This window comes from Myotis myotis, unplaced genomic scaffold (genome assembly GCF_014108235.1).
Source record: "Myotis myotis isolate mMyoMyo1 unplaced genomic scaffold, mMyoMyo1.p scaffold_m19_p_1, whole genome shotgun sequence".
NCBI lineage: Eukaryota > Metazoa > Chordata > Mammalia > Chiroptera > Vespertilionidae > Myotis > Myotis myotis.
The window spans coordinates 148,121,028-148,145,097 of NW_023416313.1; the positions used below are offsets into that span (position 1 = coordinate 148,121,028).

General features: G+C 44.1%; 1 protein-coding gene and 1 non-coding gene across 7 annotated transcripts; one reads left to right on the forward strand and one right to left on the reverse strand.

Moving 5' to 3' along the window:
- The first annotated feature begins 1,489 nt into the window (after positions 1-1,489).
- On the forward strand, positions 1,490-10,757 carry HAUS4 (HAUS augmin like complex subunit 4). 6 transcript variants are annotated; one of them, XM_036355815.1, is made up of 10 exons: positions 1,490-1,617; positions 3,779-3,846; positions 6,117-6,259; positions 6,346-6,477; positions 6,804-6,938; positions 8,578-8,674; positions 9,377-9,522; positions 9,647-9,777; positions 10,125-10,193; positions 10,338-10,757. In XM_036355815.1, the coding sequence occupies exons 2-10, from the start codon at positions 3,792-3,794 to the stop codon at positions 10,519-10,521; spliced, it is 1,092 nt and encodes a 363-aa protein (XP_036211708.1). In that variant the 5' UTR covers positions 1,490-1,617; positions 3,779-3,791; the 3' UTR covers positions 10,522-10,757. The 6 variants fall into 6 exon arrangements, 3 of the variants coding, with proteins under 3 accessions (XP_036211708.1, XP_036211723.1, XP_036211716.1); XM_036355830.1 differs by lacking the exon at positions 1,490-1,617 and adding an exon at positions 1,637-2,237; XR_004975198.1 differs by having other exon boundaries at positions 9,377-9,777; positions 9,953-10,193; positions 10,338-10,418.
- Positions 10,758-12,408: 1,651 nt separating this feature from the next.
- On the reverse strand, positions 12,409-12,538 carry LOC118662189. The gene has a single exon (XR_004969614.1). It is a non-coding gene; the product is annotated as a small nucleolar RNA SNORA17 (small nucleolar RNA).
- Positions 12,539-24,070: the final 11,532 nt, after the last annotated feature.

Below are 24,070 nucleotides of genomic sequence, written 5' to 3' on the forward strand. Positions count from 1 at the left end.
AAGCATAAATAATTTTTAAAAGCTTTAGAAAACAACAGCACTTTAATATTAAGCATGAAGGGTGGCAGCTGACAAGATGACCAGGGATATAAGATTTCTGCACCGGATCACACTGTTCTCCTATGTATTGCAGGAATAACTCCCTAGTTGGTACTAAGAGAAAAGGGTAAACTCTACCACCCAGCACACAGCCTGAGATTCCTTCCCTGCCAGCCAGACTATCAGTTTCTCCTCTGATGCAAGAGATTTGATAACCCTGGTGCAATTTACTTAGTATAAAGTATTATTTTTGAAATAATTCACCTATAACAGATTTCACTCAACTTTGAAAAGAAGACAGAGATGGGGTTTAAGACAGAGAGTTGGGGTGGGGGCTTAAGAGGAGCAATAACCTTTGGTCAAAGTCCATAGCCAACTTGAGGTCAAGCCCATGGAGGGAGTCAGGGGAATTGTCCCCTCCTCCCATCATTGTCTTCTCTCCCTCCAGCCTCCTGCCGGGATCCCCCATTGGCTGAAACCAGTCAGGGAATATGGGAACCCCAAGTCCTTAGAGGCAGTCCTAACCCGATACATGGAATGTCCAAGAGCAGGATGTGGAAGGGGCGCGGGCAGGAGGAAAACATCCTAGTCTGGCCAATGAAACACATGGGAGAGTCTGGTGGGTGCTTCTGGGAAAGAATTTCTTCCCAAACTGTTACAGGAAGACAGCCTCCCCCCTTCCTGCACTCCTTCCTTCCTGCTTGGGATGGGACTCCCAGCTCCAGACTTCTTGTTAAGCAAACAATAAATGTCCATATAGGAGAGAGAGAGAGAGAGAGAGAGAGAGAGAGAGAGAGAGAGAGAGAGAGAGAGAGGATGAGAATGAGAGATGAGAGGGTCCTGTCCGGTGTGGCTCAGTTGGGTGTCACCTTGTGCACGGAGAGGGTGCTGGTTGGATTCCAGGTCAGAGCACATGCCCAGGTTGCCGATTAGATTCCTAGGCCGCGGCTGATAGGGGAGGCGACCTACCCATGTTTTCTCTCAACACTGATGCTTCTCTTTCTCCCTCTCCCTTCTTTCTCTTAAAAACACACACACAATAAAAACATAAACAAGACAAAAAAAAACAAAAACAAGCTCAGTGAGGAGACTCTTTGGTGGGGAGAGGTTTCAGCTCTGCCAGCGCGACCCCGAACCAGTCCCTTAACTTCTCTGCTCCTCAGTTTTCCCTTCAGTACAATGGGTACGATTGTGACTTCCTGTGAGAACTAAACGAGAGGAAGCAAGGCAAGCAAAATGCCCGGCACGTTCCTGGCTCATTGACGGCCCGCAATAAAAGTTGGCAACCTGACCAGCGTTTGCCCGCACCGGGGGGCAGGTACCCAGGAAAAGGCTCCCTTCCCACCACGCACTGCAAAGCCGGGCTCTGCGGCGGGGAACGCGGGGCGGGGCGGGGCGGGGCCTGCCGTTCCCGCCAGGAGCGTGGCCCCGCCCCCCGCCCTCCCGCGGCCTCCGACCTGCCCCCGCCCCACCTTCCGGAGCCCGGCGTCGCCCGCCCTGCGCCGGCCGCGGGGAAGTTCCTGAGCCCCGAGCTCGCTCCGCACCGCCCTGGGAGCCCCGGCCGCCCGGGGGGCGCAGGTTTGCTTTAGCGGGGGGCGGGGGCGCTGCGGGGAGAGGACCGCCCGAGGGTCCTGCCGGCCAGTCCCGGGCCGAGGCCGCCTCGCCCTGGGGACTCCGTGGCTGCCCGGGCGGAAGGGAAGTAGGCGCCGGAGAACGCGCTCCGCATTTTGATTCATCTCGGGCTCTGTGAGGGTCACATCTTGTGAAAATACCTGTAAAATCAATTTAACGTTCAGCGCAGCGTGTAAAGACAGCTCCGAGAATTTAGAAGGCGCCCGAGTCAGAACATTGCCGTGCTTGGGGCCCAGTGGCAGCGTTTTAACGCGTCTGAGCGCAGCGCGCGGAGGCTCGAGCTTGCTGGCCGCCACGGTCCACGCCCCCTCACCTTTAAAAAGGGTGAAGAGGAGCCCTCACCCCCACCCCACCCCGGGAGGCAGCCCCCGCGGAGGCAGTGACTGCGGACTTTTCTGAAATTTAGGGTGGGCCTCATCTTTGTGAGCGAAATTTGTCTGCATAGCTTTTATTTGCGGGCCTCGGTCAACTGAGCTCACCACCCAAGTCCTGGCTCCGGTCGACAAGTAGATTGTGCCATTAATTCTTACGGCCTCTCCGAGGCAGGACTTATCTCAGTTTTGCAGGTGGGAAGACATTTGGCACCAGGAAAACCATCTCCCTTACATTCACACAGAACAATGGCTGAGCAGATTAAGTCCCAGCATCCCGACTCCTCCGCTGTCCCCCCCTAGACCGTGTTACAAAACAAATGAGTACTTTGATGTTACTTCTCCTCAGACGAGGGAGTAAACCCAGTGTTCTGTGAACGTGGAATGTTACATCCTCATAACCCTCTGTGTCTGTTCTGCTTTGGGAGGCACCGCTGTCCTTTGGAGTTTGATACCTTAGAGGAGAGGTTGAAGCAGCAAAATGGAAAATAATGTCAAGGGAAAATGTTTGTCTCCAGAGGCCAAACTGCCAATCACTGCCGATTTGTACCAATGTTCTTTTCAGTGTACTCTATGCTCTGGCCTCGGCTGCATTAACTACACCGTTGCATTACTCTTTTGGCACTGACCTCCCTGCCTGTCTTCTCCTTTTTTAAAATGTTTTTATTTTTATTGATTTCAGGGAGAGGGGGAGAGAGAGATAGAAACATCAATAGTCAGAGAGAGCCCTAACCGGCTTGGCTCCGTGGATAGAGCATCAGCCTGCAGACTCAAGGGTGTCAGGTTCGATTCTGGTTAAGGGCATGTACCTTGGTTGTGGGCACATCCCCAGTAGGGAGTGTGCAGGAGGCAGCTGATCGATGTTTCTCTCTCTGATGTTTCTAACTCTCTATCCCTCTCCCTTCCTCTCTGTAAAAAAATCAATAAAATATATTAAAAAATAATAATAATCAGAGAGAATCATTGATCAACTGCCTCCTGCATGCTCCACACTCCACACTTGTGACTGAGCCTGCAACCCAGGCACGTGCCCTGACCAGGAATGCAACCGTGACCTCCTGGTTCATAGATGATGCTCAACCACTGAGCCAGCATGGGCCCTGTCTGTCTTCTTATGCTCTTTCCTCCAGGTGCTCTTTACTACTGCTGTTATGTGAAATCCAGTTGTTCAAGTGTGGAATGATTTGTTATTCCTGAAGGGTGTTTCTGGAATTAATAATAATTAAAAAAAACAACAAAAAACTACCAACACATCTTAGATGAAAGGACAAGTTAAAGACGTGCAAGAAACTATTGTGGAATTTAATAGCTGAGTGATTCGAAGGGGGAAAAGTAGACTTTGATTTCTTTATTTTTTTTCCTTTTCCCCAGTTCACTCATAACTGAGAAGCAGCAGCTCAGTTTTAGCTTAGAAATAGTTGCGGAGAGAGGGGCCATCCTCCCACTTAGACTAGTGAATGGGAAAGTTTTCTTTCTTAAGGAGGCTCCCTCTTAGCTTATAACAAGTGAAAACATTTATGTGTTTAGAATGCAAAATGTTTTGCTGATGATAAGTCTGTCTATAAAACCTGTGTAAGAGCTTGGGACCTTGGATGTGTGATATAGTCCCTCCTTGTTAAGAGGCATCCCCGAGGTCCCTCCCCAGCTTGTAGACAATAGGAATTTGAACCCAAGATAGTTTTCTCTAGAGCAGCCAGCCAACTCATCTTTTTGTTTTCTCTGGATGGATTCAAAAGATAAGAATATCAGATGGCATCTGGGGATTTCTGTTCACCTGGAGAAGGGATGGAAGTACTCCAACAAGGTAAGAATAGCCATTTGCAAGGGTTTTGATGACTTATCCAGAGAGGTTTTATCCAGGTTCTTACTTTCTATTAAAAAAAAGGACTTATAATGCTCACCAGTATGGTTTCTCTCATAGAAGCTTATGTTTCTAAGGAAATTAGGATACATGACGATTCTTCAACACTGTCTTTTTTAAAATTTAAATATATTTTATTGATTTTTTACAGAGAGGAAGGGAGAGGGATAGAGAGTCAGAAGCATCGATCAGCTGCCTCCTGCACGCCCCCCACTGGGGATGCTCCCGCAACCAAGGTACATGCCCTTGACTGGAATCGAACCGGGACCCTTGAGTCCGCAGGCCGATGCTCCATCCGCTGAGCCAAACCGGCTAGGCCTCTTCAGCACTGTCTTATGGAAAACTGACTCCTGGTCAGTGTCTGCTTGTGCAGTAGACTAAAAACTCAAGATGCTTCCGCTGTGTGAGCAACCATATCCAGAAGATAAGGGTGGCCAGTAAATTCCTTAAATGCTTCCTTTCTACCTATATCTTGAATTTTTTAATATTTGGTCTCCAAAATCTTAGATCCTTCCAATATCTTGAATTCTTTCCATATCTCAAGTCCTTTCTATATCTTGAATCCTTCAAAGACTTGAATCTTCTATATTTGACCATTTCCATATTGATCCTTCTGCCTTGGGGGGTAGAGGGAGAGATTTCTTATTCTCTAAAAGGACCTTGAGTGTGATGGTGAAAGGACTTTGAGTGTGATGGTCCAAAGAATGAAAATTTTAGTATTTGGTAAGTGGGAGTAAAACAGAAGCCTCCAGCAGAAAGCACTTCAGAAAAGAAATGGAAAGAAAGCCCTTTGCCCTGGCCGGTTTGGCTCAATGGATAGAGCATCGGCCTGTGGACTGAAGGGTCCCGGGTTCAATTCCAGTTAAGGGCACATGCCTGGGTTGTGGGCTCAATCCCCAGTAGGGGGCCTGCAGGAGGCAGCCGATCAATGATTCTCTCTCATCACTGATGTTTCTGTCTCTCTCTTCTTTTCCCTTCCTCTCTGAAATCAATAAAAATATATTTTAAAAAAAAAAGAAAGCCCCTTGAACATATGGAATTATGACAGGTTCCCAGTTTCTTTGCACTTTTTCTCAGGCATGTGCTGTTCTGCATCCATAGGTTACTCAACCCTATTTACAATAGGGAGAATTTGGTTAATTAAATTTTTTAAATTTACTCTTAAGAAAAGTATACTTTCTTTCAGTCGCTTATATGACTAGAGATCATATCCAAAGTTGGAACTTTACATGCATTTTTTCCCCCTTCCTCAAGAACTCTAAGTTATTCTGTGAATGAGCCATTTTGGGTACTGGGGTGATCCCTATTAAAGGGTCCCTTATTGATTTGTCCCATGCTTTTCAACTGTATTTTCATTTTTTAAGATCTTACTTTTATTAGAGACTCAGTCCCGAATTCTTGTTTATAAATGTTTTTATTGATTTTAGAGAGAGGAAGGAAGAAGGAAGAGAGAGATAGAAACATTGATTGGCTGCCTCCTGCACACCCCCTACAGGGGGTCCAGCCTGTAATCTGGGTATGTACCCGATCAGAATCAAACTGGTGACCTCTTTTTTGTTTGTTTGTTTTTATATATTTTATTGATTTTTTTACAGAGAGAAAGGGAGAGAGATAGAGATGTACCCGCAACCCAGGTACATGCCCTTGACCGGAATCGAACCTGGGACCTTTCAGTCCGCAGCCCGACGCTCTATCCACTGAGCCAAACCGGTTTCGGCTACCTGGTGACCTCTTGATGCATGGGACTATGCTCGGTCAGTTGAGCCACACCGGCCAGGGTATTTGTGGATTGTTTTGTTTTGTTTTGTTATTTCTCACCCGAGGATATTTTTCCATTGATTTTTAGGGAGAGTGGAAGAGAGAGGGAGAGAGAGAGAAACATCGATGTGAGAGAAACCTATCGATTGGTTGTCTTCTGCACTAGCCCGGACCAGGGCCTGGGTGGGGGAGGAGCCTGCAACCAAAGTACATGCCCTTGACTGGAATCTAACCCAGGACCCTTTGGGGCGCAGTCTGACGCTCTATCCACTGAGCCAAACCGTGTAGGGCTATTTGTGGATTTTAAAATCTTATTAGAATTAGGAAACTTTCCTACCAAAAACCTGGGTTGTTTGATGTTGTTTTTTTTTAATATTAAGAGTTATGTTCAATTATATAAATTAAGAGTCCATACCTTCTTTGCTTTTTGTCCCACGGGGGACATCCCATTAAAGTGTGCAGCAGACAGCTTCCTCCTTGTCACCTGAGTGAAGAGGACCTGTTACAGAATCCACACTTCAGCAAACTGCTGCTGCGTCTCTCACAGCACGTGGACGAGAGTGGCTTAAGCCTCTCCCTGGCAAAGGAACAGGCTCAGGTAAAAGCCCTAATTGAAGGGATGTTAAGAGGAAGGAACAATATATGCGAGAGAGGTTCCTACCTGGAATTTCTAAAATTTTCTAGGCGTGGAAGGAAGTTCGACTGCATAAGACAGCATGGCTGAGGTCTGAGATTTTACAAAGAGTCATCCAAGAGCTGCTTGTGGACTACTATGTGAAGATACAAGACACAAATGTAACTTCTGAGGACAAAAAGGTGAGGCCGGAGAGATGAAGTAGAGGTTGGTTACCATAGGAATGAGCCGGCCAACTATGGCTTCATCTGATTGTATGATCTGGGGAAGTAGGAGCTTCATGTAATGGCTAGAGAAACGGACTGTAGTTACGAGGGGAAGAGGCGGGTGCTTTGTCAGGGGTTTGAAAAGAAAGATTAACAGGAGAAGGCACTGCCAGCTGGGAAGTTATCTGAAGAGGAGGACGTCTTTGAGGACTTTGAAATGTGTGAAGAACTGGTTCATGAGGATGGAGGAGGTGGATGAAGGAAGTTTTATAGTAACCTCTTGTTGTTTTTATTCTTCTCAGTTTCATGCGACCCTTGAACAGCAGCTACTTGTGACTCAGCTAACACAGCTCTTAGGTCCTAGCCAGGAGAGGGTGATGCCTCCACTGCTAGGACTGGGGAAAGCAGACCTTCTGGAGCTCATGCCACCCTCAGAGGTTGGGAGCAAGCAAATATTGGCTTAATTTCTCCTGTGTATTTGAACATTGTTTGGTTAAGCTTTATTGTTTTTATAAAAATGTACACGTTCATGGTGGTCAAACTTAAATAAATAAGAAATACATTACATAGAAGAAAGTAAAAGCTGAAATACTACATCTAGAAATAAATAATACAACTTGACATAGTATTATACCCTCCATGCTTGTATAGAGAATATATTTTCACTTAATATATTTTGGACTTGTTTTCAAGTCAATAAATAGATGCAAATAAAATGATACTTCCTAAAGCACTCTTAGCACAGTGTCCAGACACATAGTTAGTGCTCATTATTCTTATTATATCATTGGCTTAAGTAACTGACAGGATTCCATTGTATAGATGTAGCATAATTTGTTTTACCTTATTATTATTATTTTTTTTAAATATATTTTATTGATTTTTCACAGAGAGGAAGGGAGAGAGATAGAGAGCTAGAAACATCGATGAGAGAGAAACATCGATCAGCTGCCTCCTGCACATCTCCCACTGGGGATATGCCCGCAACCCAGGCACATGCCCTTGACCGGAATCGAACCTGGGACCCTCCAGTCCGCAGGCCGACGCTCTATCCACTGAGCCAAACCGGTATCGGCTGTTTTACCTTATTGATGGATATTAATTTAAAGTTGTTTCCACATTTTTGCTGTTAGAAACCACACTGATGAACATGCTAATTCATATGTGTCTTTGCCCTTATATGATTATTTCCCAAGTATTAGTGCTCAAAGTGGGATCATTGGGTCAAAGGTACACACATAGAACATATTGGTACATAGTGCCAAACTGTTTTCCAGAAAGGTGTTTCCAGTGCCCGTACCTCCCCACTCTTTTTCATCAGTATGGGATCTGGACAGTCATATTACTCTGTGCTAATTTGTTAGGCTAAAAATGAATCTCCCTGTTCGGGCATTTGCTATTATAAACGGTGCTCTGCGTGCATAGCGATTTTTCAGTGTTGGCCCTGTATTGTGTTTACCTCCTGATAGTTTTGGTGTTGTTGGTTTTTTTTGTGCATCCCTATTAAAAGCATTACATTTTTTTAAATGAATCTCCCTGTTGTCTTTTTTACGATTTTTTTTTTTTTTTTTTTTTTAGGTAGAGGAAGGGAGAGAGAGAGAAACACCGATGTGAGAGGGAAACATCAATGGGCAGCCTCCTGCATGCCATACCCCCCATCAGGGATGGAGCCCTCAACCCGGGCATGTGCCCCAACTGGGAATTGAATGGGCAACCTCCTGGTTTACAGATGACACCCAAGTTACTGAGCCACAATTTTTTTGTGGGTTTGTTGTTGTTTTTTAAATATATTTAGCGAGAGGAAGGGAGAGAGAGAGAGAAACATCGATTGGTTTCACCCCAACCAGAAATTGAAACCAGTCTCTGGGTATGGGCCCTGACTCTGAAATGGAACCTGTCACCTTTTGATATACTGGAGGACGCTCCAACCAACTGAGCCACACTGGCCAGGGTTCCCTGATGTCTCTTAATGCATTTCCTTTGGTTATCATTGAGATTGTTGTCGTCATGTAGCCATTGGATGAATCTTCCTAGTTCTCACAGTCTATTTGTATCTCTGTGTTTCTGTGACTGTAGGATTTTGTGTGGATGAGAGCTCGGCTCCCACTGGAAGTGGAGGAGCAACTCAAGAAGAAATGTTTCACTCTGCTCTGCTACCATGATCCTAATTCCGGTGAGTGCTGGCTCTCTGTGTTCTGTTCTTAGCTGGCCCTCAGGACTCCTGGGTTGCTCTTTTGAGAACAGTATATTTGAATTTAGATTTGGGACAGAAGCTGGGAATCATTGGAGACATTGGAGTTGTTTGTTTCCTTGCTGGTAGAATAAAAGCAAGGAATTTTGTGAGAACTCTTTTTAAAAAAATATATATTTTTATTGATTTTAGAGAGGAAGGGAGAGAGACATAGAAACATCGATGATGAGAGACTCACTGATTGGCTGCCTCCTATACGCCCCCAGTGGGATCAAGGCTGCAAACCAGGGCACGTACTCTGACTGGGAATCGAACCATGACCTCCTAGTTCCATGTTCAACCACTGAGCTGTGCCAGCTGGACCTTTTATTCAGCAGAGGTCCTCTTGCTGCAGGGAAGAATGAGTTAGTTCTCAGAAGAATCAGCATAGAATAGGGAGGAAAGTTCAGGCTAGGTGTTCCCCTTGTCTTTATTTCTGTGACTTAAGAATTAAGGGGCAAAATCTGGAATTAAAGAGTGAAGACAATTATGAGAACTGGGCCATTTTTAACAGGACATCAGAAGAAAACCTGGATGAAGACAGAATTCCTAGGTCTAGATGTAGGACAGGGGCACTGAAAAATGGCCTTAAAAGGTCTGTAGCAATTAGGGTTTTACTGTCCAGTCCTCTGACTTTTTGCCCAGATTCAGACCATGAAACCCTGAAGGCGGCAAAGGTATGGAAACTGGCAGAGATCCTGGTGAGTGAGAAGCAGCAGTGCCAGGATGCCCAGAGCCAGCAGAAGGAGCAGGTGGTGCTGCTGGAGAAGAAGAGTGCCACCTACTCCCAGGTTTGTTGGAGCAGTGGGGTAGCCTCCTCTCTTTTACCCGGACCCCAGGGGCACTTTTGGGGAAGCCAAGGATCTCTGACCTGCCTTCTTTCCTGCTCCCTTCCTCCGCCTCCCGGGGGCTCAGGCGCTCCTCCGCTGCCTCGCCCTCCTGCACAGATTGCTTCAGGAGCACCGGCTGAAGACTCAGTCTGAGCTAGCCCGCATCAATGCCCAGTACCTGGAGTTCAAGTGTAGTGCCATGATCCTTAAGCTGAGGTGAGCTATGACCCCTGTGGATCTAAGGGATCCACCACCCCCTATGACCCCTACCCTCATCTCTCTTCCTCTAACATGCCTAGCACCTTGTGGGATCCGGTAAATGTCACACAGCAGTATTAAGCCTTCAGATTACCCCAAAGTTTTCAACATTCTTGATTCTTTTATTTGAAAGCTTTCTGAAATAGGTGCTTGACTGTGAAATACTGCTCAGGAATTCAGAGTGACCTTGTTTATCCTGTCACTGCTTAGCCCACACCTTTGACCCTGGCAGGTACGATGTCCCATTCCCAACTCTGCTGCTGTCAGAGATCCTCAGCTTCACATTTCTTTCTTTCCTCTGTCAGGATGGAAGAGCTAAAGATTTTGTCTGACACTTACACTGCTGAGAAAGTAGAAGTTCATCGTCTCATTAGGTGAGAACTCCTGAGAGCTTGGTACAGCTATTCAGAGCTGGTTCCCATACTCTCTAAACTCATTCATTTTAACATGTCCTCATTCTTGTCTACTTTCTGAGGAGCCAGATTCTTACATTGTATCTTCTGTGCCCGGACTCTTAGGGACCGTTTGGAAGGGGCCATTCGGCTACAAGAACAGGACATGGAGAAGTCCCGACAGGTCCTAAACACCTATGAGGTCCTTGGGGAGGAGTTTGACAAGCTGGTAAAAGAGTACACCCAACTCAAGCAGACAACTGAGAACAGGCGTTGGGCACTCCAGGAGTTCAGCAAAGCCTACCGCTGACTGTGGGCAGGCCAGGAGGCACGGCTTGTGCATTGGCACTGCTTCCTCTTCCTGCTAAAAGGACCACCTCCGCCTGGGACCATCTTCACTCAAGGGAGTGTGGGGACACTCGCTCAAAGCACTGCAGTCATTTAGGCACCCTCCTTGTTTACAACGACTGAATCTCTTCTGGACAATGTGGCCGATTTATGTAAATTTATGTACAGCTATCTCCTGAATAAAGTGATAATATTGAGTCTTAGGATTTTAATCATTTTCCTTTGGGGAACGATGGAAAAGGAGTATCAAAGGCTGCCTGAGTGGAGGGGCAACTGAGTAGATACAAATAGAGACAGATCTCCAATGCTTCCACAAAGGGGGGAAGGTAGAAGTGCCAGCCTGCCCCCATGGAGTCTTTGAGGCTTCATTCTGAGAGCAAGAATGGATTAAAACTGGTTTGCTCTTGAAGAACTAGGTAATCCCCAGAGGAATGCTAGCTGTTAAGGCAGGTAGGGACCTATTCTGTCACGGTGGCTCTCAGTGGCGTGTTTTGATACAGCAACCAGGCATCCAGTTCTTGTTACAGGAAAGGACACAAGCCTCTGTGCTCCTGGCTCCCTATGGTGTGGTTTGAGGGTTACTTCTTTTTCCAAAAGCAGAGTGGGTAGAGATCACTCTGGGGAACCAAGTTCCATGGTCTGTTTAGCTTAGAACAAGGCAGGGCCCTGGCTGCTGTCAAAATCAGGGACTGAGAGCAGAAGCAAAAGACCATTCTTATTTAGAAGAGCTTACCCAGCTTCTCAAGCCACTTTTCAGGGAGACTGTCATGAGGCATTCTGCTAAGATCAAATAACGGTAATCTTTGATTGATTTATAAGAAAAATTAAGGTATTTGACTCAACTTTAAATATTTTTAAAATATATTTTTAATGATTTCAGAGAAAAAGGAAGAGAGAGAGAGAAACATCAGTGATGAAAGAATCAGAGATTGACTGCCTCCTGCATGCCCCCACTGGGAGCAATCCCACAACCTAGGCCTGTGCCCTGATCGAACCATGATCTCCTGGTTCATAGGACAACACTCCACCACTGAGCCACACTGGCTGGGCTACATATTTCTTTAAATGGTGTTTACCACCATTTATCTATAAGCAAATGGTGGCCCACACAAAATGAACAAATAGCAAATAGATTAATGGAAAAAACTCAAGACACAGTCAATATTGCTTAGTTCTATAGTCCCCACCCCCCAACTCTTTTGGGGAAAGTTTCAAAATCCACAGAAAAATTGAAAGAATAGTGCCATAAGCATCAGTACACCCTTAACCTAGATTCAACAATTGCAACCATTTTGCTTTTCTCTTTTTCTCCTCCACCTCTAGGTAGATAAAGATATAGAGATATTCCTCCCAACCATTTTATACTTAGTTACAGATATAACATTTCATTCCCTAAATACTTACACAGGCAACTCCTAAAAATAAGGGCACTCCCCTAAATATCTAATTAAAATTATTATATCTACTAGAGGCCTGTTGCACGAAGAGATTCGTGCAATAGGCCTTCCTTTCCCCTGGCTGCTGGCACCGGTTTTCCTTCGGCACCCGGCACCCAGGCCTTCGCTCTGGCTGGGCTCCAGCTGGAGCCGGCCCCGCGGCCGTGAGGCTTTCACTGCTCTGCTGGCCTGGGGCTGTCAGGCTTTGCTCCACTGCTTGGAGCCTACATATGCAAACTGACCGCCATCTTTGTTAGGTTAATTTGCATACTCTCCTGATTGGCTGGTTAGTGTAGCGAAGGTATGGTCAATTTACATGTTTGTCTATTAGTAGGTAAGATTATTGAGGTCATATTTAAGTTTCCCCAAACTTTTTATCCTTGGGATATTGTTTCTTTTTTTTTCTTTTTCCCCGTGTCAGGCCGTCAACCATCCAGGCACCCACAACCAGGACGCTGGGCGTAGGCGAGCCTCTTTGCTCTCTGCTGCCTAATGACACAGGCGGGGCATGGCAGCCACACCTGCAACGCCGCTAGGGGCAGTTGGATATTGTTTCTTTAATTTCTTTTAAAGTAGAACATTCCTCCCATTTTATTTATTTATTTTGTTTTAAACTTGAAATTATACGATAAAGAAGCTATTTATTTTTATTTATTTTTTGTTCTCACCTGAGGATATTTTCTTTTCCATTGATTTTTAGAGAGAGTGGAAGAGAGGGGAGAGACAGAGAAAGAGAAACATTGATCGGTTACCTACCGCCCCGTGCCCCAACCCGTTGGGGCTGGAGATTGAGCCTGTAGCTGAGATACTATGTGCTGTTGACCGGAATCGAACCAATGACCCTTCAGTCCACCAGGTGACTCTCTAACCACTGAACAAACCAGCTAGGCCCTAGGGCTATTTATTTATGTTGATACTATTACAGATGTCCTCTGTTTCTCCCCACTTTACCCACCTCCACCAGCTCCCACCCACCCTCCCTCTGACCCTCAACACACTATTGCTGTGTCCGTGGGCTATGCATATATGTTCTTTGGCTAATCTTTTCACCTTCTTTCATCCAGTTTCCCCCACTCCCCTCCTCTCTGACCTCTGATCAGTCTGTTCCATATATCCATGCCTCTGGTTCTATTTTGTTTGTCAGTTTATTTTGTTTATTAGATTCTACATATAAGTGAGATCATATGGTATTTGTCTTTCTCTGTCTGGCTTATTTGCTTAGCATAATAATCTCCAGGTCCATCCATGCTGTCACATAAATTAAGGGTTCCTTCCATTGTGTAAATATACCACTTAAAAAAATAATAAAATTGACTTTGTGAAAACTCAAGGTGTGTTACCTTGTAGAATGTCCCATTGTGTAATTATTTCCTGTGGTGGTTAACTTGTTCCTCTTCTGTCCAATATAGTAGCCACTAGCCACATGTGGCTATTTAAATTCAAATTGAAGTTTATTAAAATGAAATAAAATTAAACTTTTGCTAGGCTGATGGTTACTGTATTAGATAATGCAGATATATAATACTTATATTACTGCCAAAGTTCTGTTAAACAGTATTGCTATAAGCCTACATTTCCTGCAAAGTGGAAATAAATCTACAGGTTGTATTAGATTCAGGGTAAACTTTTTTTTTTTGCAAAGAATACTTAATGGATGACATTATGTACTTCACATTACATCACCCTAGAGCGACAACAGGGCAAAATATTTCACTATTAATTATGCCAAGTTTGATGGCTCAGTAAAGTGGTAACTGCCAGATCTCCCTAATATATGAAAATACATTTTCCCTTTGTAGCTAGTAGCATCTGAAAAATGAACATCAAAAATCTCAAAATGTGGTCCTGGCTGCATAGCTCAGTTGGTTAGAACGTTGTCCCAATATACCAAGGTTGTGGGTTCGATTTCTGGTCTGGGCACATACAAGAAACAACCAATGAATGCATAAATAAGTAAAACAACAAATTGATGTTTCTCTCTAAAAACAACAACAACAAAACAACCTCAAAATAGTTCTTCCTGATATGTATTATGTCATTCATCATTTCCTCATTTAATTAGGGGTTCATCTGGAACCATACTAGGTTTTGGTATTTCAAATAATAAGGATCAGTATGTTAATTCTAGTTGTGTCATGAGAAAAAAAAAGAATTAATTACTGAGCTTATGAATGTGGTTTGGTAGAAAAACAAAAACTTTCACAATGGTTCCATGGTGAGGGGAAGGGACACAGGTGTGTGCAGTGCCACCTGAAGGGAGCAGCACTGCAGCAGTTTGTCTGCGTCTTTTCATTCTTCACACTGACTGGAGATGGACGTTTGTTTTTTAAAAAAATATATTTTTATTGATTTCTTACAGAGAGGAAGGGAGAGGGATAGAGAGTTAGAAACATCAATGAAAGAGAAACATTGATCAGCTGCCTCCTGCATACCCCCTACTGAGGATGTGCCTGCAACCAAGGTACATGCCCTTGACCGGAATTGAACCTGGGACCCTTCAGTCCGCAGGCCGACACTCTATCCACTGAGCCAAACCAGTTAGGGCTGGAGATGGATGTTTGCAGGAGGTGCCCCTTACATGTGCTGCCTCCTATTGCAGAATAGATGAAGTGAAGACTTGGAGGGCAACAGTGGGACAGTAATTACTGAGGGCTGGCATCTGGACCGCAGTTGCCCTCTCTCTCCTCATCATACTTTTCAGAAAAGATTTACATTTACTGCCTTTCCTTCACTTTTTTCACAGTCTCGTCTCTCTTCACTAGTCTTTACCACATCTGATCAAGAATCAAGTCTTGTTGATTCTTCCTCCATAATGAGAGGCGAAGTAAATCACCTCCAGAACTTGGAATGTGATCACTCTCTGAAAGGAAACTTGGGCTCCCAGAGGAACAAAATCTGTCCCCTCAAGGTTCTCAATGAAGGGGTGAATATCAGTGACCTCCTGAGGAGTAACCCTGCATTCTTCCTTGGCCACCACAGATAGGAAACCCACCATCCTCTAGAGACCAGCCTGATGCTCCCCAAAGGATGGGACTCTCTGTGGCTCTGCCTCTCTGTGGGATCCCTCACCCCATGAAGTGTCTTCACATTACTTCACCTTGAAGGACCTGAGCTAGGTTTTGTTAAAGGAACTAGCGGGACTTCCTCTACCTTGAGACAATGAAAATATAGGAGTCAACTCATGATGGATGACATAACAATCTACAGAAATAATTTACCCTAAAAGATGCTTTATTTTTTTTTAATATATTTTATTGATTTTCCACAGAGAGGAAGGGAGAGAGACAGAGAGCTAGAAACACCGATGAGAGAGAAACATCGATCAGCTGCCTCCTGCATATCTCCCACTGGGGATATACCCGCAACCCAGGTACATGCCCTTGACCGGAATCGAACCCGGGACCCTTCAGTCCGCAGGCCGACGCTCTATCCACTGAGCCAAACCGGTTTCGGCTAAAAGATGCTTTATATTCGAGTGGCCAAAGTGGCTAAGTAAGTCCTATTCTCAGAAAAGTATATCTGAAATTTAGAGAGACTTACATGTACTAAGCCTGGCTGAAAAAAGAACATGTAACTAAAAGTAAATGACTATCCCTAGCTGGTTTGGCTCAGTGGATAGCATGTCGGCCTGTGGACTGAAGGGTCCTGGGTTCCACGTGGGGCAAAGGCACATGCCCAGGGTTGCAGGATCAAATCCCAGTAAGGGGTGTGCAGGAGGCAGCTGATCAATGATTCTTTCTCATCATTTATATATATATATTTCTCTCTCCCTCTCCCTTCCTCTCTGAAATAAATAAAAACATATTTTTAAAAATGTAAATGACCAGCCCAAAGTTTAGAAAAGAGTTACCTAAGGAGCCAAGACCAGACTTCTCCAGAGAAACAGAATCCTATATAATAAAAGGGTAATATGCAAATTGACCCTAACAGCAGAATGACTGGTCACTATGACACACACTGACCACCAGGGGGCAGATGCTCAATGCAAGAGATGCCCCTGGTGGTCAGTGAGCTCCCACAGGGGGAGCTTTGCTCCGTCACAAGCCAGGCTGATGGCTGCCAGCACAGTGGTGGTGGCGGGAGCCTCTCCCACCTCCTCAGTAGCGCTAAGGATGTCTGACTGCAGCTTAGGCCTGCTCCCCGCTGGCAAGTGGACATCCCCCGAGGGCTCCCGGGCTGCCAGAGGGATGTCTGACTGCCAGCTTAGGCCAGATCCCCCCGGGGAGCGGGCCTAAGCCAGCCAGTGGACATCCCCTGAGGGGTCCCACGCTGCGAGAGGGCACAGGCTGGGCTGAGGGACCCCCCGAGTGCACAAATTTTTGTGCACTGGGCCTCTAGTCCTATATAATAAAAACCTAATATGCAAATCGACTGGATGGCAGAACGACTGGCAGAACAACTGGTCGCTATGACGCGCACTGACCACCAGGGGACAAACGTTCAACATAGGAGCTTCCCCCAGCCCGCAGGCCCCCCCCCCATCACCCCGCCCATTGCCCCACAGATGGGCCCTGATCAACGGCAAGGCCTGGGGACCCTACCCATGCACGAATTTTGTGCACCAGGCCTCTAGTCTATTATAATGAAATTTATTTTGAGGAATTGGCTCATGTGATTATGGAGCTGGCAAGTCAAAAATTTGTAGGGCAGACCATAAGCTGGAAACTCACAAGTGCTGCTGCAGTCTCTAGGCAGAATTTCTACTCTGGGAAACCACAGGTTTTGTTCTTAAGCCTTCAACTGATTGGATGAGACCCACGCAGATTATCAAGTGTACTCTACCTAAAGTCAATTGATTGTAAACGTTAACCACATCTATAGAACATCTTCACTGCATTTATGTTTGATTAAATAACTAGGTATTATAAGCTAGCCAGGTTGACAAACATAAAACTAAGCCTTTCACAGGTATTCCAGTTTTCATCCAGCCCTAAACCTATTTGAAAGAAACTGAATTGGGGATATAAGTTAGGTCACTGGAGAGAAGGGCTACACTGGGCTGGAACAGGCCTGGTTGCAAACTTTCTCCATAAGACAAGAGATTTTAAACTTTACTAGGTACCGGACAGATTTGTAAGCACACTGCATGTAATAAGTCATTTAATTATCACAGCAAACTTCTGAAGTAAGTACTATTATCATCTCCATGTTACAGATACAGAAACAAAATAAGGTGTGGAAAGATGAGGTAACCTGTGCAACATCACAAATCTTTTACATTGAAGAGCCCTGGCATGACAAGCAGTCTGGCTCCAGAACCTGCTGTCCTGAGACCCTCTGATGCCCTGGGTCCAAGCATACTTCCCTCCAAGCAACATCATATTAACCGATTTCATCATCCCTGACTCTGGGAAGGATATGCCCCACACATCAGATGACAGTCCCTGCCACTGGAAACTGCTGTCCTCCGTGTACATTGGCAAGACAACATAAGTACTGGTCTGTGGTGAGTAGTGCAGGGAGTTGGAGACATTTGAGCTGGGATCAGGCCCTGAACCAGGTGACCTCACCAATGTCCTGCCACCAGTGAGACCAGCAATGTGGCCAATGGGCATCTTTCCTCTGCCACTGCCCCCATGGATTAACTCACCTTTTCATGCTTTACTGTTCTTGTTAAGATTTTATCCACTTGACAAGAACTCTTCTGCTCATAAAGTTCTATTATGCCCTGGCCGGTTTGGCTCAGTGGGTAGAGCACAGGCCTGTGGACTGAAGTGTCCCAGGTTTGATTCTGGTCAAGGGCACGTGCCTGGTTGTGGTCTTGATCCCCAGTAGGAGACGTGGAGGAGGCAGCCAATCAATGATTCTCATCATTGATGTTTCTATCACTCCCTCTCCCTTCCTATCTGAAATCAATAAAAAAAATATATATATATTTTTAAAAGTCCTATTATTTCTGAGGTCCACCTCAAGTTCTGCTTCCCCATTATCATTCCAGCTAGAAAAGGTCTCACCTATCATTTAAATCCACACAACACTTTGTTACACCTTATTCACGGCACTTGTCATGCTCATGGCTGGGCTTGAACTAGCACCACAAGATGGGAAGGTATGCTTGATCCTATGTACAGCAGCAGAAGCTCCAGGAGGGAGGCTCATAGTAAAGCAGGTGTTCTCAACCTTTTTAGACTCGGGACTCTTTTACTCTCAATGATTATTAAGGACTCCAAAGAGCTTTTGTTTACGTAAGTTTTATCTGTGATAATTCTCATATTAAAAATTAAAACTGACCCCTGGCTGGTGTGACTAAGTTGGTTGGGCATCTTAGCCATTCAGTCCCATGCACTGAAAGGTCGCTGGTTCCATTCCTGGTCAGGGCACATGCCCAGGATTTGGTCTCTATCACCTGTTCAGGTGTTTATGAGAGGCAGCCAATTGATCTTTCTCTCCCTTCCTCTCTCTCTAAAAAGCAATTTTAAGCCCTACCCAGTTTAGCTCAATGGATAGAGCATCTTCCTGCAGACTGAAGGGTTCTGGGTTGGATTCCGGTCAAGGGCACAAGGGCATGATATCTTTCTCTGTCTCTCCCCCTCCCTTCCAGTCTCTCTAAAAATCAATGGAAAAACATCCTCGGGAGAGGATTAAAAAAGAAAAAAAATCAATTTTAAAAACCTTAAAAAAAAAGATCAAAGAAGGCATATATCCTTAAAAAAAGAAAAAAAAAAGAGGGATGTAACTAAGCAGAAAGACCATGCAGAAATCACAGACTTTGTACACATTTAAAAAAATGTTTTCCCCATATAATATAAACATGATTATAAAAAATTTGGAAAATACAGATTTTTTCCCACAGACTGAGGTCATTCCGTATGTACAATTTGTAATCTGCATCACTTAATGGCATATCACGAGCATTTCTCCATGTTATTAAATTTTCTCTGACAACATTGATTTTACTGGTTGCTTAAGATTTAATTGCATGGATGATTTATTTAATTATATCCCTGTAGAATATTCGACTTGTTTTACATTTTTTTGTAATAACAAAAAAATGCTACACTAAGCATTTCCCTTAATTAATCTTTGTCCTCGTTTGTGAAGATTGTCCATGGTAGTTTTCTAAAAGGGAAATTATAGATGATATGTCTAAGGTTAAGATCAAAGTCTCTGGAGTCAGTTGACTCAGCAGGTGTGTTGACCCCATCAAATTCCTGCGTTGGGGAGGATTCAAAATGGCAGGAGAGTAGGAGGAGGATGCATGGACATGCACCCAGAACAAGCTGGAATTACAACTGAAATACAGAAAGGCTTCCTGAATAATCAACGGAAAACTCACAGGAGAGAACCCTGATACCCAAGGACCAAAGGTGGAGACCCACCTCATAGAGACTGGTAGGAGGGGCGGAGATACAAAAGGGCTGGCCCGGCACCCACAGATGGCAACTGAAGTCCCGGAGAGATATCTCAGCCTGGGGGGGAGGGGTGCCACTGAGAACCCTGGGACCTAAGCCCGAAGCTGATTAGGGGAAGCTGAGGATTGAGTCAGTGAATTAGAAGACAGAGTTGAAAATATCACTCAATTTGCCGAAACCGGTTTGGCTCAGTGGATAGAGCGTCGGTCTGTGGACTGAGAGGTCCCAAGTTCTATTCCGGTCAAGGGCATGTACCTGGGTTGCGGGCACATCCCCAGTAGGAGATGTGCAGGAGGCAGCTGATCGATGTTTCTCTCTCATCGATGTTTCTAACTCTCTATCTCTCTCCCTTCCTCTCTGTAAAAAAAAAAATCAATAAAATATATTTTAAAAAAAGAAAAAGAAAAAGAAAATATCACTCAATTAAAGAACCAAAATGAAAAAACAATTAAGAAACAGGAGTACAGCCCTAACTGGTTTGGTTCAGTGGATAGAGGGCCAGCCTGCAGATTGAAGGGTTCCAGGTTCGATTCCAGTCAAAGGCATGTACCTTGGTTGCAGGCACATGCCCAGTGGGAGGCATGCAGGAGGCAGCTGATCGATGTTTCTCTCTCATCAATGTTTCTGACTCTCTGTCCCTCTCCCTTTTTCTCTGTAAAAAATCAATAAAAAATATATTAAAAAAAAAAAAAGAAACAGGAGGACAACTTAAGGGAGCTGTGGGACAATGTGAAATGTAACAATATTAGAATAGTAGGTGTGCCAGAAGAGGCAGAAAGGAAGAAAGGAATAGAGAAGTTGTTTGAAGAAATAATGGTAGAAAACTTCCCTAACCTGGTAAAGGAAAAAGTCACACAAGTTCAGGAGGCACAGAGAATCCCAAACAAGAAGAACCCAAACAGATCCACGCCCAGACACATCATAATTAAAATGCCAAAAATTAAAGACAAAGAGAGAATCTTAAAGGCAGCAAGAGAAAAGAAAACTGTTACCCACAAAGGAGTCCCCGAAAGGCCGACACCCGATTTCTCATCAGAAACTCTACAGGCCAGAAAGGAATGGCATGAAGTACTCAAGGTAATGGAAAGCAATGATCTGAGACCAAGATTACTATATCCAGCAAAGCTATCATTCAAAATAGATGGTCAAATAAAGAGCTTCCCAGAAAGGCTAAAGGAGTTCATCACCACCAAGCCACCATTACAAGAAATGCTAAAGGGATTGCTGAGAAGACGAAACAGAGAGAGAAACCTACCATACAGAATTAAAATAGCTATCTTACCTAATAATAGACAAACATGGTAATTACCCGTCCCTCCACTATGCTCACCAGCCAATCAGGAGAGTATGCAAATTAACCCAACAAAGATGGTGGTTAATTTGCATACATAGGGGCGAAGTGGCTGAGCGAAGACTGAAGGCTCAATGTATTGGCTCAATGGACAGAGCGTCATTGTATTGAATTTTTCAGAATATTAAATACAGTGGTGAGACTAGATAGTCTTGTTTTATTTTATCTTTACATAAATTGTTGACTTCATATATAAACATACATGTATTTATATATGAAGAATATTAAGAATGTTTATAGAAAATGGAATTAACTTGCCATCTTCTATTTGATGGCTATTAAAAATGATCAGCTTGGCCCTAGCTGGTTTGGCTCAGTGGACAGAGCATCAGCCTGTGGACTGAAGGGTCCTGGTTTTGATTCTGGGCAGGGGAACATGCATGGGTTGTGGGCTCAATCCCCAGTAGGGGGTGTGCAGGAATCAGCCAATCAGTGATTCTCTCTCATCATTGATGTTTCTCTATCTCCCTCCCTCTCCCTTTCCTCTCTGAAATCAACAAACAATATAATTTTTTAAATTAGCAACATTTTTTGGTTTGGTTTATTTTTGATGTATTGCATAAATAAATTTTCTAATACCTAACCTTGTATTAATTCCTGGAATAAAACCTAATTGGTTGTTGTATATAATTATATTTTAATATACTGTTGAATTTTATGTGTTAATCTTAAATATTTTAGGATTTTGCATTTATATTCATAAGTGAGACTGATCTATAGATTTGTGTATGGGGGGTACTATTTCTGATATATTTTTAAAATTAATTAATTAATTATTTTATTGATTTCAGATAGGGAGGGAGAGATAGAAACATCAATGATGAGAGAGAATCATCAATTGGTTGCCTTCTGCACGCCCCCTACTGGGGATTGAACCCACAACCCTGGCATGTGCCCTTGACCTGAATGGAACCTGGGACCCTTCAGTCCACAGGCCGATGCTATCCACTGAACCAAACTGGCTAGGGCTGACAGGTTTTTATATTAGGTATATTCTGGCTTCATAAACAAATTGTGTAATTTTCCATCTTTTTCTGTTCTAGAACAGTTTCCACTTTCTATTTGACAGATAAATGCCATATAATAGAAGATGACAAGGAAGAGAATGCAAATCAGCACAGATTATTTTGCCTCAGTAACTCTGCCACTTTTGTGGCTGGAGGACAGCCTTGATTATGAAGCAGCAATCTGAAGCAGTAGGAGGGTCAAATGGGCCATTATTTTGATGTTGAAGAATTTAGCTGGCTGGGCAGGCACAGAGGTGAGTGAAGGTGGTCCTGGGGAGGGAGGTAAGTGCTGAGGGAGGAGGGCAGCACGAGAGAAGATGAAAGGGGGGTTTACAATGGGCTGGGCGTGTTTACATAAAAACAAGCTCAGGTAGAAGGCTTGAAGGTGAGGAATGTGGCAGGCCCATTGGAAGATGGTCTGGGAGTGGGTACTCCTTCCCTTACAGGACAGTTTCCAGTGCTCTGGCCTGTTGGTCACTGGCTCTTGTTGGAGGAAGTAACATTATTTCTCACCCAGGGTATTTGCCCTTTTGTTCTATCATTTCTCTATCTGCACCCCAGCCGAGGCCTACATCCAGTGTAGGAGTAGAACAGTGACTCCCATGCTTCTGAGCACAAGAGTTCAGCATGCAGGGCAGAGCAGACACAGCAGAGCATACGTAGACTTCACCAGCTTTGACTTTATACCTTGGAAGAGTCCTTTACAAGGTTCTCTATTTCTTCTTCAGTCCTTTCCTGCTATTACAGGCAGACCCACAGTACATGCTGGTTTGTTTGTTTTTTAAGACACAAGAAACTGCTGTAAGGAAGGTGAAGAGCAGTGTAGTATGGAATTGCTGGGAATTGTTCAGCATTATGCTTGCCATATAGCTGAGGTCATTTTGAATGAAAAAGCAAAGACATAACAGACAAATGAAATTCAGCCCATCTAAACTTACTTTAAAGGATAGTCATAAATTCTAGGCTCTTTTTACACAAATCCTTTAGAAAATTATTTTAACTGATGGCAAAGCTGACATTATTGTTTTATAGATTTTCCTCTCTTTCTCTCTCTCACCCATGGATGGATTAGTTAACAACCAACAGAGCAGCCAGCTTGACATGAAGAGGAAGATGCCAGGAGCACAGATGGTCCACAACCCAGATAATTAGCTTCTAAAGAAGAAACAACATTTACTAAGTCTTCTGTGAACGCAGTTTGGTTGGTCACAGCTGGGGCAGAGAACAAGCAAGCGTCCTCAACAACTCTTTAATACTTCCGAAAATGTCAGCGGAGCACTCACCCACTTCCTGTGGACGACCACCTACTCATAAGACCTGCCGGGAAGAATCCACATACATATTGTAGACACTCCACCCTAAAGGAGCAGGAGTGTAACTCTCCACTGCTTAAGTGTGGGACGCACATATGACTTCCTTCCAAAGAGTGGAGGATGGAAGAGGGAAGAGGGGAGTGTAATTCTGTCAAGTGATAAAGGTCAGTATCGACAGTCATAAATTATGTCCATAGTATGTACTCTTGATATGATGTGATGAAAATGGCACTTTATCTCTATGATCTTCCTCCCCTAATCCCAGTCTAATTATGATAAAACCATCAGACAAATTCCAATAGAGGAGAATATCTGACCAGTACTCCTCAAAGTCATCAAAAACAAGGAATATCTGAGAAACTGTCACAGCCCAGAGGAACCTAAGGAAACATAGCCACTATATGTACTGTGGTATCCTGGGTGGGATGGAACAGAAAGAGGACATTAGGTAAAAACTAAGGAAACCTGAATACACTATATACTTTCGCTTATAATGTTTTCGATATTGGTCCATGAGTTGTAATAAATGTACTATAGTGATGTTAAGATTTTAATAATAGAGAAAGCTTCAGTGGCAGGGTAGCTCAGTTGGTTAGAGCATCATCCCAATATGCCAAGGTTGTGAGTTTGGTCCCCAGTCAGGGCATGTAAAAACATCAACTAATGAATGCATAAATAAGTGGGATAACAAGTCAATATTTCTCCCCCTTTTCCTCTAAAGTCAGTAACAAAACAGAAAAAAAGTAGAGAAAGCTGTAGGGTGGCATATGGGAACTTGCTGTACTTTCTGCTCAATTTTTCTGTAAATCTAAAACTGTTCTAAGGAATAAAGTATAATAATAATAATAATAATAATAATAATAATAATAATAATAATACCTGCAGGAACTGAATGAAGACTTAGATGGAACAAAAGCATCTCCAACTCCCTTTGGCTTCATAGGCATCTTCTTAGCTCTTGGGCTTTTGGACTTTTGTCCTTTTGGGATACTTATATTGCACCCAGGGGTCCTTATTGCTTATCCTACCCACACCCTCCCCTTGTTTCCCAG

What these genes read in the sequence shown, in the direction of transcription:
- HAUS4 (XM_036355815.1), top strand. Translation starts at nt 3,792, where the DNA reads ATGGCATCTGGGGATTTCTGTTCACCTGGAGAAGGGATGGAAGTACTC. An exon ending in GATGGAAGTACTCCAACAAG is followed by an intron (nt 3,847 to 6,116) that starts GTAAGAATAGCC and finishes ATCCCATTAAAG; the next exon opens with TGTGCAGCAGACAGCTTCCT. An exon ending in AGAGTGCCACCTACTCCCAG is followed by an intron (nt 9,523 to 9,646) that starts GTTTGTTGGAGC and finishes CCGGGGGCTCAG; the next exon opens with GCGCTCCTCCGCTGCCTCGC.